The 12,758-nt window shown below is 45.0% G+C and overlaps 1 protein-coding gene across 3 annotated transcripts in view; it reads left to right on the top strand.

The window, feature by feature from the left end:
- The window catches only part of SFXN5 (sideroflexin 5), a 130,357-nt gene that overhangs the window by 34,519 nt on the left and 83,080 nt on the right, over positions 1 to 12,758 (top strand). For all 3 annotated transcript variants that reach the window (XM_070379804.1, XM_005901331.3, XM_070379805.1), the window contains exons 4-6: positions 6,574 to 6,600; positions 7,122 to 7,176; positions 9,550 to 9,575. In XM_070379804.1, coding sequence (XP_070235905.1) covers positions 6,574 to 6,600; positions 7,122 to 7,176; positions 9,550 to 9,575 — 108 coding nt within the window. The remainder of the gene's footprint in view (positions 1 to 6,573; positions 6,601 to 7,121; positions 7,177 to 9,549; positions 9,576 to 12,758) is intronic.

The raw sequence follows: 12,758 nt of genomic DNA, 5'->3' as shown, positions 1-12,758 counted from the left end.
TAAGGACCAGTTTCTTCTGTATCCTGCCAGAGATATCTGCATGCATTCATGCTTTTCCTTTAAATATTATTGATATAATGGTGGTAACTCCAGGGACATTCACTGGAGTAGGGTCATAATAGCACAAGATGAGACAGTCACAGAAGGACAAATGTTGTATGATTCTACTTATATGAAATACCTAGAGTGGTTAAATTTAAAGAGGCAAGAGAGTAGAATGGTAGTTCCCTGGACCTGAGGGGAGGAGGATTTGGGAATTAGTACACACTGGGTACAGAGATTCAGTTGAGGAAGGTGAAAAAATTCTGGAGATGGATGGTGGTGATGGCTGTACAACAATGTGAATGTACTTAATGCCACTGAACTTCCACTTAAAAATGGTTAAATGGTACATTTTATTATTTATATTTTACCACAATGAAAGATTGGAAATAGTTTAAAAGTCTAGTATGCAGGTCAAGAAGCAACAGCTAGAAGCAGACATGGAACGATGGACTAGTTCAAAATTGGGAAAGGAGTATGTCAAGGCTGTATATTGTCACCCTGCTTATTTAACTTATGTGCAGAGTACATCATGCGAAGTGTTGAGCTGGATGAAGCACAAGCTGGAATCAAGATTGCTGGGAGAAATATCAATAACCTCAGATATGCAGATGACACCAACCTTATGGCAGAAAGTGAAGAGGAACTGAAGAGCCTTTGATGAAAGTGAAAAAGGAGAGTGAAAAAGCTGGCTTAAAACTCAACATACACACTGTGGAAACTAGAAGGGAAAGAGACACGTGTACCCCAATGTTCATCGCAGCACTGTTTATAATAGCCAGGACATTGAAGCAACCTAGATGTCCATCAGCAGATGAATGGATAAGAAAGCTATGGTACATATACACAATGGAGTATTACTCAGCCATTAAAAAGAATACATTTGAATCAGTTCTAATGAGGTGGATGAAACTGGAGCCTATTATACAGAGTGAAGTAAGCCAGAAGGAAAAACACCAATATAGTATACTAACGCATATATATGGAATTTAGAAAGATGGTAACAGTAACCCTGTATACGAGACAGCAAAAGAGACACTGATGTATAGAACAGTCTTATGGACTCTATGGGAGAGGGAGAGGGTGGGAAGATTTGGGAGAATGGCATTGAAACATGTAAAATATCATGTATGAAACGAGATGCCAGTCCAGGTTCGATGCCTGATACTGGATGCTTGTGGCTAGTGCACTGGGATGACCCAGAGGGATGGTATGGGGAGGGAGGCGGGAGGAGGGTTCAGGATGGGGAACACATGTATACCTGTGGCGGATTCATTTTGATATTTGGCAAAACTAATACAATTATGTAAAGTTTAAAAATAAAATAAAATTAGATTTAGAAAAAAAAAAAAAAAGAAAAAAATGTCTAATAAAAAAAAAAAACAAAAAAAACCTCAACATTCAAAAACAAAGATCATGGCATCCGCTCCCATCATTTCATGGCAAATAGATGGGCAACAATGGAAACAGTGACAGACTTTATTTTCTTGGGCTCCAAAATCACTGCAGATGATGCCTGCAGCCATGAAATTATAAGACGCTTGCTCATTGAAAGAAAAGCTATGACCAACCTAGACAGCATATTAAAAAGCAGAGACATTACTTTGCTGACAAAAGTCCATATCGTCAAACTATGGTTTTTCCAGTAGTCATGTATGGATGTAAGAGTTGGACCGTAAAGAAAGCTAAGCACAGAAGAATTAATGTTTTTGAACTGTGATGTTGGAGAAGACTCTGGAAAGTCCTTTGGACTGCAAGGAGATCAAACCAGTCAATCCTAAAGGAATATTCATTGGAAGGACTGATGCTGAAGTTGAAGCTCCGATACTTTGGCCACCTGATGCAAAGAACTGACTCATTGGAAAAGACCCTGATGCTGGGAAAGATTGAAGGCAGGAGGAGAAAGGGACGACAGAGGATGAGATGGTTTGATGGTGTCATTGACTCAATGGACATGAGTTTCAGCAAGCTCTGGGAGTTGGTGATGGACAGGGAGGCCTGGCATGCTGCAGTCCATGGGGTTGCAAAGAGTCGAACACAATTGAGCAACTGAACTGAACTGAACTGAATAGGGTGAAGTTTATATGTTCATTCAATGTTTCTGTTAGGAAGAATAAGACTGCTCTCCATGCTCTGATGTGGAAAGATCTCCAGATTATACTAGATGCCTTAAGGGACAGAACAGTGTGAACTGGTGTGCCAGCATTTAGAGATGCGTGCATAGGGATTTGGGTGGGATTATGGAACCAGACGGCCTGGGTTCAAATCCCAGTGCTACTGTGGGACTTTGGGCAAATCACTGAACCTCTCAGTGCCTCAGTTTCCACATCTGTAAAATGGGAGATACACTACTCCCTGCTGCATAGGGTTGTTGAGAAGATTAATAAGTTAATATGTACAATACCCTCAGAAAGATGCTTGACACATAGCACTTGTTCACTAAATGTGAATGAATGCATGAAGATGAATGAAGGAATCTAAGTCACAGATCATAACCTGAAGTTCTGGCTCCACCTGTGAGAACTTGGGTGTGGCTGAGCTTCGCTTTTCTCATCTGTCTTATGGAAACAGTTTTCTGATTGTGAGATTCAAATAGATAACAGGTCCATTGCCTCTTATCTGTGGCACTAGCCTGCCCACACCGTGTGTGTGGGTGTCATTGTGGGGAGGGAACATGTCTGTGAGCTCGGGCCTCCTGGGCTTACCTGCTGACATTCCTGCTGAACTTCTGCCTTTGCTGCTAAGCCAGCACCTGCCTGAGTCTCCCATTGCTGGGTGGGGGTAGAGGAGGCAGCCCTTGAACTTGAGGGACTCAGATGCAGCCGTGGGTAGCAAGTGTTCCTTGGCTAGTCTTCCCGGGGAGGGGGAGAAGGAACAGGTGCTGGGGAAGTGCATCTGCTGCCCAGCAGCAAAGGGAGGTTCTGGGACCTCAGGTGATGTCAGCCGAGGTCCTCTTCCTCTTCTCATGCCTCAGGTCTGGCTGTCACCCTGGCCAGGCCAGACGTCAGTCTGCTCCAGAGAACAGGGGGCACACGAGTCTGGAGGCCAGGAGGCCTCCATCTTCGTCCTGCCACCAGGCCTCTGGAACCACAGCAGAGTCATTTAGTCTCTCAGATGAGTTGCTTTGTGTGATGTAGTCTACTCATGTTGTAGGAATGAAACAAAGAGATGAATTTATTGAGAAATAATTAAGTTCTTTGAAAAATACTGCTCATTTGACTGACTTCCCCTTTATGTTAGACATTTATGGAGCATGATCTATGGGCCAAGTATATCAGTGTAAGCCAAGTGCTGTAACAAAACCCCCTGGATTTAGGGGCCTTAGACAGTAAGGTCTGTTTCTCACTCATGTCAGAGTCCAGTGCCACACAGGGACTCAGCACATGCCGATGTCCAGGAGCCAGGCTCCTTTCACCTTATAGCTTTCCTGTCTTCTAGGGCCCCACTGTCCTCCAATGGCTCCTCTGTGGGAGGCTTTGGGGCCAAGCCTGGAAATGGCGAACTCCATTTCTACCTACAGCCCATCAGCTGGCATCTGGTCGTGTGAGCCCACCTGACCGTGGGGAGGCTGGAAAGCATAGATTTAGCTGTCTACCCAAAGGGAAATGCCTGCTGCTGGGAGCATAAAGCATCGTCCTTACAACAACCTATGGTTTGATGGAAAAACTGAGGCATGGAGGCAAAGCAATTTGCCCTGGGTCACACATTCAGTAGGCACAGGAATGTAGACTGCTGGTTCTAGTGCCTGCTGTTTACACTGTCCTTTAATGTCTTAGATCAGTGTTTTCAGCCCAGGCTGTTCATCAGGCGGGGGATCTTTTTCTTTATTTATAAGAATTGTATGAAGACATCTTAGTTTAAAAAAAACAAACAGCTGGTCGCGTGGAGGGGCGGTGCCACCTCGCTGAGTGGTCCCAAGCGGCCTCGCGCTCCGCCGGGCGCTGGGATCCCCGAGACCGACGATCCGCGGGGCCGCGAGTCTTCCGGGAGTGCGAGCCAGGTGACGGCCGCCTCCTATAAACAAACAAACAAACAAACAAACAAACAAGTCTTAGGTTTGCTGTGTGTGCATGGTTCTGGGAGATGCTGTGGCCGGCACTCAAAGGCAGGACCCTGCTCCAAGGATCTGGGTCATGACCCCACAGGGTGAGGGGACACGGATGTAGGGGATTCTGACTTGGGGTGGAGAGCCTTGGGTGTCAGGAATTTGTGCCCAGGGCCTGGGGTCATACCTGGTTCGGCACTGGGACTTGGTGGGTTGCACTTCAGCAAGGCACTCTTTGAGCAATGAAAGATCAACCTATTATCATTTTTTTACTTCTCGACTGTTATGCTCTCACATACTGTCTTTGGCTAACAGTGATTCTACATTTGGTTTTTCTTTCTTTAGTCCCCTCTGTTCCTCAATTATAATTTTTAAAAAAATCTACTGCCTCTAATCTTTCTGGATATGGAATAGCAGACAATCAAATATGTTTGAAATGTATCTAAAATCAGAGTGATTAGACTGTGAATTAGACTTAAGGACTCGACTGTTGGTAAAAGCATAAACTTTAATACAGATGGTTCTTGACTTACAATGGCTCAGCTTACAGTTTACAGACTTGATGATGGTATGAAAATGATATGCATCCAGAGAAACTGTACTTTGAATTGTGAATATTGATCTTTTCCTAGCTAGCAATGCATGGTCTGATACCCTCTCGTGATGCTGGATAGACAGTGAGCCGCAGTTCCCAGTCAGCCACGAGATCAAGGGGGGAACCACCAATATACTTAGAACCATTCTGTACCCACACAACCAGTATATTTTTCACTTTCAGTACAGTATGCAATGAATTACATGAGATATTCAGTACTATATTATAAAATAGCCTCTGTGTTAGATAATTTTGCTCAACTGTAAGCTAATGTAAGTGTTCTGTGCCCTTTTAAGATGGGCCAGGCTAAGCTATGATGTTCGGTAGGTTTGATGTATTAATATTAAATGCAGTTTTGACAGTGATAATTTCAACTTATAATGGGTTTATTGGGACATAACCTCATTGTAAGTAGCAGACAATCTGTATGTCAATTTTATAACTCTATTATTGCTACCTAGTAGCATTCTGCAGCTTAATTTATATCCCAAATGACATTGCCATATAAATGAAGCATAGCTATTCCATTATAAAACTTTAAACATCAGTGCTTACCTGGTCGCCCCTCTTACCTCGTACCCTTCTTGATCCACTAAAGATGCACTGGCCTTTCATTTGCCTACAGTGTACATTTTTACTTGCCATATTTTCTTGATTCCAAAAGGTTATTTTATCACATATTATCATCTCTTAAATGGGGTGAATCTTTTAACTGATGGACATCATGGTATTATGCCATAATTTTCTTTCTTAGTGGCACAATTAGTATATCTTAGGATAAATGATGTCTTAGAGTCAATGAGGAGAAGGCAATGGCACCCCATTCAGTACTCTTGCCTGGAAAATCCCATGGACGGAGGAGCCTGGTGGGCTGCAGTCCATGGGGTCGCTATGAGTTGAACATAACTGAGCAACTTCACTTTCACCTTTCACTTTCATGCATTGGAGGAGGAAATGGCAACCCATTCCAGTGTTCTTGCCTGGAGAATCCCAGGGACGCGGGAGCCTGGTGGGCTGCTGTCTGTAGGGTCGAACAGAGTCGGACACGACTGAAGCGACTTAGAAGCAGCAGCAGCAGAGTCAATGAAGTACAGTATTTTTTATTATTTGAAGAAATTGACAAATTGTTCTGTTCCTGTAGCCTGTCCCCACACTGTGCTGGAAGATACAACCTTCTCATTCATGTGAAAGTGCACAACCTTCTTATAACGATAACAAAAATAAGAATAATAATATCTATAAGATTTAGCACTTGTAAAGCACCTACTGTGTGTCCAGCACTGCTCTGGGCACTTTTCATATGCCTCTTCAACAATGTTAGAGCCCAGCTATTATCCCCATTTTACAGATGAGGAAGTTGAGGCTCAGAGGTAGAAGTGGCAAATCCAGGGATCCAGGCAGTCTGTCTAGCTCTGAAAAATTATGCTGTGCGGTCTCTTGTGATTCTGGGAGACAGCTGAAGTATCTACCTAATGAAATGAAATGAAGGTACTTAAATGAAAAGTATCTTCATTTAAATCAGGGCTTCTTACCTATCTATACCGTAAAATGAACTAGGGAGTGTTAGGAACATGTTGGAAGAATTCTTCAAGTAGTTTTACAGCACAGTCAGAGTTGAGATCCCTTGGTTTAAATAGTCTGGATGAGTCCCCCCAGCTCTGCTCTTCTGGGATCCCTGGCCTTCCTTCCTGGTGATGCCACCTGCCCCAGTCCAGGGAAGCTGGGGCAACCAGGGGCAGGTAGTTACCTCTAAACAGCCTGAGCCTCTAAAGCCCTTTGAGATGGAGCCCCTGGTTAGAAAATGGGGCTATGAGACCTTAAACTAATATGTGCTTTTAATCTTTGTTCCTTCTTTTCTTTCCCTTTCTTTTTCTCCCTTCCTCCTTTCCAGCTCTGGAGCGCACAGAAAATCAAGCAGGTAATTCCATTTTGGATTCCTTTCCTGTTCCCTTCTGCTGACCTCTGAAACCCTGCCCTGCCCCGCCCCCACCCCACCCCACCCCAGTCCTCCCCACCTCACCCTACTCTACTCCACCCCACCCGCTTCCTTCTTGCTCTGCACCCAGGCCTAAATCTCTGAAGACTAGCACTCAGGTCAGCCTGCCTTTCCCTGGGCCCCCTGAGCTCCTTCCCTGTGGGTTCTCTTCATGAATCCTGGTTGTGTTTCTTGTGTGCATGGCATGGGGGACAGAGGGTCTGCCGTGCCTGCCTTCGGTTTGAGCATTTGTCAGGAGGGGAAGCTCCGCCTGTGGCCCGTGTTTGGTTTTTACTTGCCCCAAATGGTAGGGAGGACTGACCAGCCACAAGGCAAGATGGGCTACAGCTACAGGCCACTGGAGTCTCCCCTGGGGGGGTCCCTCACCTCCTCCCCCTCTCTTCTCCCACGTCCCTTCCCCCTCCCCAGTTGTCACCCTGTGCCCTGTTCCCTGCTCTTGCCAGGCTATTCTACACCCGGACACCAATGAGAAGATCTTCATGCCTTTTAGAATGTCAGGTAAGCCCTCGGGACCCTCTGGTTCTTCTCAATTTGGGCCACTGTTGAGGGTCACAGCTCCAAGGGCATCCGGATGTTACATCCTGTTGCACACATGGCCACACTTGCACCTGCATGGTCATTTTGGCTCAACTGCACAAGACTGGCCAGCCTATGGAGCTTTTGAAATGTGTCTGTCTGTCTTTTCTGCCTGAGCGGTTGGGATGGAGTCGAGGCATCCACAGGTAAATCTGGGGCCCCCACTCCAGGCTGATACCCCGCTCACTTAGTGGCAGCTTCAGGGTGACTTTTGTTAGGACAGCCCTGCCTTCCGCGAGTCACTCTTCTCTTACCTGTGCATGCAGAGTGCCTTCCTTCCAAGCCCCTCTCCCTGCTCAGCCCTTTCATGCAGTGAATCCCCAGTCTAACTCCCTTGTCTCTGATCCTACCTTTAACCTGCCCTCTGCATGTACACCGGAGAAGGCAATGGCACCCCACTCCAGTATTCTTGCCTGAAAAATCCCATGGATGGAGGAGCCTGGTGGGCTGCAGTCCATGGGGTCTCGAAGAGTTGGACACGACTGAGTGACTTCACTTTCACTTTTCACTTTCATGCATTGGAGAAGGAAATGGCAACCCACTCCAGGATTCTTGCCTGGAGAATCCCAGGGACAGGGGAGCCTGGTGGGCTGCCATCTATGGGGTCGCACAGAGTCGGACACGACTGAAGTGACTTAGCAGCAGCAGCAGCTGCATGTACACGCTGAGTTTGCACCACTGCACACACAGGGAGGCAGATTCCCATTGCACGGAGACCAGAGGGCAGAGGGGCAATGGGAGAATGTGTCTAAGATCCCTGCCCCCAGGAAGTCCCCACCCTGTGGCCACTAGAGGGACAGCTCTATGTACAGCTTGAAAGTGAACGTTCTCAGTCCTGTCCAACTCTTTGCGACCCCATGGACTATACAGTCCGTGGAATTCTCCAGGCCAGAATACTGGAGTGAGTAGCCTATCCCTTCCCAGGGCATCTTCCCGACCCAGGAATTGAAGCAGGGCCTCCTGCATTGCAGGCAGATTCTTTACCAACTGAGCTACACACAGCTTATGTACAGCTTAGTGGCCTAGAAAGCCCTTGCCTGTACACTGGCTGGGCCTGGCGTGGTTACCCTGCCTCCAGTTCTGCGAGGCTAGGGTCCTTGTCCAGAGTCACAAAACAGAGGCCAGTCTCACACCAGTGTGCTGACACCTCCTCCACACCATTTCCCAGGGTGATTGAGTGGATCCCCCACCCCTGACTTGCAGGGTGGATTGGGGGGCTGCTGACTGCTGCCTTGGGAAGCCCCACCAGGGGATGTTCTCAGTACAGGAGGTGAGTCAGTGTCCCCACCCTCAGAGAGCCTGACCTCATGAGGGTGGGAGAATATAGCCAGCCATGTGATGTCACTGTGTAAACCAGGGCAGTTAGTGCCCGTGACCCTGGCTCGGCCATGAGAAACTCCAAGGCAGCGAAGGTTCTTGTAGCCATGGCTATGGGTGCTCCCCAGTACCTGCACGGGGCCATAGCAGGCTCTCCACCTGAGACAACTGTATCCTGCAGTTCTCTGCTCAGTCTTTGGGCCTCTCCCCAGTGCTGCGGGTAGGAGAGTGGTCTCCTGGTATGCATACGCAGGAGACCAATGTTTGCTCTAGAAGTGACCCATGCAAGTGTGCTTCCCTGCTGCTCGGCCACCAGCTGACTGGCTGCTGGAAGCTAGAGGCTGGGACAGGAGGATGCCCACCTACAGCAGTGTGGGTAAAGGAGGGAGCCGTGTCATAGTCCAGGGCCGTGAGCAGCCATGAGATGGTGCTCAGTGCCCAGCTGCACCACACGCAAGCCCTTTCCTGATCTGTCGATGTCCAGCCAGGGCCCTGGAGATTCAGAGAGCTCTGGCACGAAGGCTCCAGTAATGGTCATAATGGCAAGAAAGTAAGGGTATGTTTTAGAAAGACAAGATGAGGGAAGGTGGAGGACATTCCAGGGCCTTCATAGACACTGTGGGGAGTGTGGGCAGGGGTGTGAGGCCTCGTGGAAGAAGTCATGGGAGGACCACTAAATGCAGAGTGCCAGGGCCCCAGCCGTGGGTGGCCCCCTTCAGGAGTGGGGGCCCTGGTTTTGGAGCAGAATAACTGAGGGGAACAGAGACAAAGAGGTTGGGGGACACTGGGAGCCCTCTGTCCTGGGGAGGGCTGAGCTGGGAGAAGGTCTGGGGGCTGGAGATGCCTCCTGGTTAACTGACTGAGCCCTTTCCTTGGGGCAACTGCTAAGATCAAGGTCAGAAGTCTCTGTGCCATCTCAGTTGAAAGGCAGGTGGGGCCAAGGATTATACAGCTTGACTCTTCTCTGCCCTCTTACAGGTTACATTCCTTTTGGGACGCCAATTGTAAGTATTACCTTCAAAGGGTTTTCTTTTCTAAAGTATTTTTTAATGTATAGCTTTACATCACCATTCATAAATATTTGAGTGAGTTACTGATTTAGGATAAATTCCTGGAGGGGAATTATTATAGAAAGCATGTATTTCTTTTTAATTCTCTTGATGTGTGTTATCAAACCTCTTCCCATAGATTGTCAGTAGTTAGGACTTGCTGGTTTGATTACAGGAAAGTTTTTCTACAGAGCTTGGGAAATCAGAAAGTAAGGATGCCTTCTGAAAGCTGAAGAACTCAGCATTATTTTTGTCCAGTTTTGAAATCGAGATTAAGTTTATTCAATTTTTTTTTATATTGCAGTAAAACGAATATACAGAAAGGTTGCATTTGTCATAAATGTACAGCTTGATAAATTTTCACAAAGTGAGCTCAACAAAGTAGACATCACTTAGATAAACAGCATTATCAGCATCTCAGAAAGCTCTCATGAACCCCTCTCAGCCACTGTCCTCACAGGGAACCAGTTTTCTGATTTCCTTCATTGTATTCTCATCTTGCCTGTTATCAAACTTTATATAAATGGAGTCACTTATATAAATTTACTTTTTTGGGGGGCTTGGCTTCCCTCATTCAGCTGTATATGAGCCTTATCGTTATATGTAGTATTAACTTGTTCTAGTTCGTTTCTGTAATGTTCACCACACATCCTCATTTCTCTTACATTTTACCTAAGAGGCCAAAGAGATAACAACTAAGTGTGAGATGTGATCCTAGAATCGGGGCTGGGTTCAGGGCAGGTGTATGTGTAAAATGATACCGCAGTTTCTTATAAAATTAAGTATAAGCTTACAATGTGAGTCAGCAATCCTACATTTAGGTATTTACTTTAAGAGACGTGAATACACATGTCCGTACAAAATCTATACATAAATGTGTATAGTAACTTTTTTCATATTAGTCTAAACTGATGGCCAAGATGCCCAACAGATGTTAAAACCACTAAGTGAAAAACGACTGGGAACAGGATATTTACCTAGTCTAAAATTTCCTATTTATTTCATAAATATCATTCTATATTTATTAATTTATAGCCTCCTATAAATAAGAGTCTTCCCTTCTACCTCCCACTTTCTTGTTTTTTAAAATTATCAGTATGGTCTTGTATATATTTTTGTGTTCCATGGATAATAATTTACTTTGGTCATTATTCAATTTTTTATAAAAATTGTGCCAACTTTGACCAGTAGAGAGCCTTAAGGCAATTTTTCTGTCCATTTGACATGACATGTTTTCATTCTTTGAATATGTACTTCAGTACTTGCTGGCAGAGTGTATGGATACTCCAAACTTATCGTGTAGTTTCTCTGCTCTGGACCTGGGCTCATCCATTTCTCCAAAGAGCCTGATTCCCTTCAGAGGGGAGTGGTATTTAGAAACCAAAATCTAGCCAGCTAGGTGTGCTTGCGCTCATTGTCCCTGGAGTGTCACTGTTTCTAGGCCCTCTTAGCAGACAGATTTAGGACATACAACTTTTTAAAAATCATGACTTCAGACTATTATGTCTAATTCCAATATTCTAATTCCAACATCTCAGAGTTAATCCCCTCCTTCCATTCCATATCTACAATCTTTCTTCTCCCTGAATGAGAATACAACACTGTATTTATTCAGTTACAAAATCTTGTATATACAAATAAAAGAACTTAAGAATTTCTGCATTAATGCCACTCAAACATATATTAATCCAACAAAATGTATTAAATAAACCTCAAGATTTCTTTGAAGCTTTTTTTGTCCATGGAATAGATCCTACCTATAGAGCATATAGTTAGAGGACTGTGTTCAAAAGTTACTTGAATTATTTTCTTCTGTGTGTATATGTTATTTATTTGAGATACAGTTAAGTTTATTTGTTTCTGTTGCCACTGAATTTCAGATGTTTCCCCATTCTTATTGTATTTTTGAAACTATATAAAATATCAACATAATTCAAAAGTCAAAGCTATATTGCATGCTGTGTGTTAAGTCGTTTCAGTCACGTCCAACTTTTTGTGACCCACCAGCTCCTTGGTCCATGGGATTCTCTAGGCAAGAATAATGGAGTGGGTTGTCATTTCCATCCCTAGTGGATCTTCCCTATCCAGGGATTCAACCTATGTCTCTTATGTCTCCTGCATTAGGAGTCAGGCTCTTTACCACCTAGCTGTATTAAAAAGGCATAATACAATTCCATTTCCCTCTCTAACCCTTCATGGGAGGTCCTTCCCACTTATCCTCTCTAAGTAAATAACCTTATGCTTCTATTTTTTTTTGTAAAAATAAGCAAATGCAAATATATTTTCCTTTCTATTTTGTAAAAGGTAGCATACTATATCGGAGAAGGCAATGGCACCCTGCCTGGGACCAGCCCCGGCTGATCCAGGGTATTCGAAGGAGAGACGGCGTAGGCGAGGATCAGGATACAATAGCTTCAATTAGATATTAATTAAAGATATAAAGAGTAATAGAATAAGGATAGCTCAGTAGGAAAATTCAGTGGAGAAAAGAGGCTGAGTAGCTTGGTTTACGCGGGAGACCAATAAAACTTCAAGACAAGAAGCTTGCACCACTTACGTAGGCCGCAGGCGTCCTTCCGTTCTCCCGAAGGAGAGGAGACACTGAGGCCTCCCCGGTCGGATCTTAGAAGCCCAGGCATAATTAGTAAGCATGGTGGGTTCCGCGCTCCAGATGGAGACTCAACCAGAGTGAGAGAGAGAGCGACATGGGGAGACCAGTATTTCGAGAAACTGATCCCAATTCTTTATTTTCCAGAGTCTGTTTTTATACACTGAGATGTTATACAAAAGTCACATGGGGACAGCAGTCCTGACTTTTATTAAAGTCAGGTGCTTCACACAAATGTATACAGAGGTCTTAGGGTGTTACATCATCTTCTGGCCAGGGGGCCTGCTGACAATTCTGACCCTCTCCTTGTGACAGCGGTCAGTCAATCAGGACACTTATTTCTCCAGGGCTGATTATTCTCAAAACAGACGCCACCCAAATAAAGTTACATTCCTACAGGGTGAGGGTGTAGTGGGTTTTAGTTAAGGAAAGAATTTACTTAGCCTAAGGTCTAACATGATTAATATCAAAGGTTAATACTTATTTCTTCTATATATTCATTAATGTGTGTAAGGGCAGGGGATGTGGAG

Source organism: Bos mutus, chromosome 11, assembly GCF_027580195.1.
Source record: "Bos mutus isolate GX-2022 chromosome 11, NWIPB_WYAK_1.1, whole genome shotgun sequence".
In the NCBI taxonomy this organism is placed as follows: Eukaryota; Metazoa; Chordata; class Mammalia; order Artiodactyla; family Bovidae; genus Bos; species Bos mutus.
This window is presented reverse-complemented; position numbering and strand designations above follow the sequence as displayed.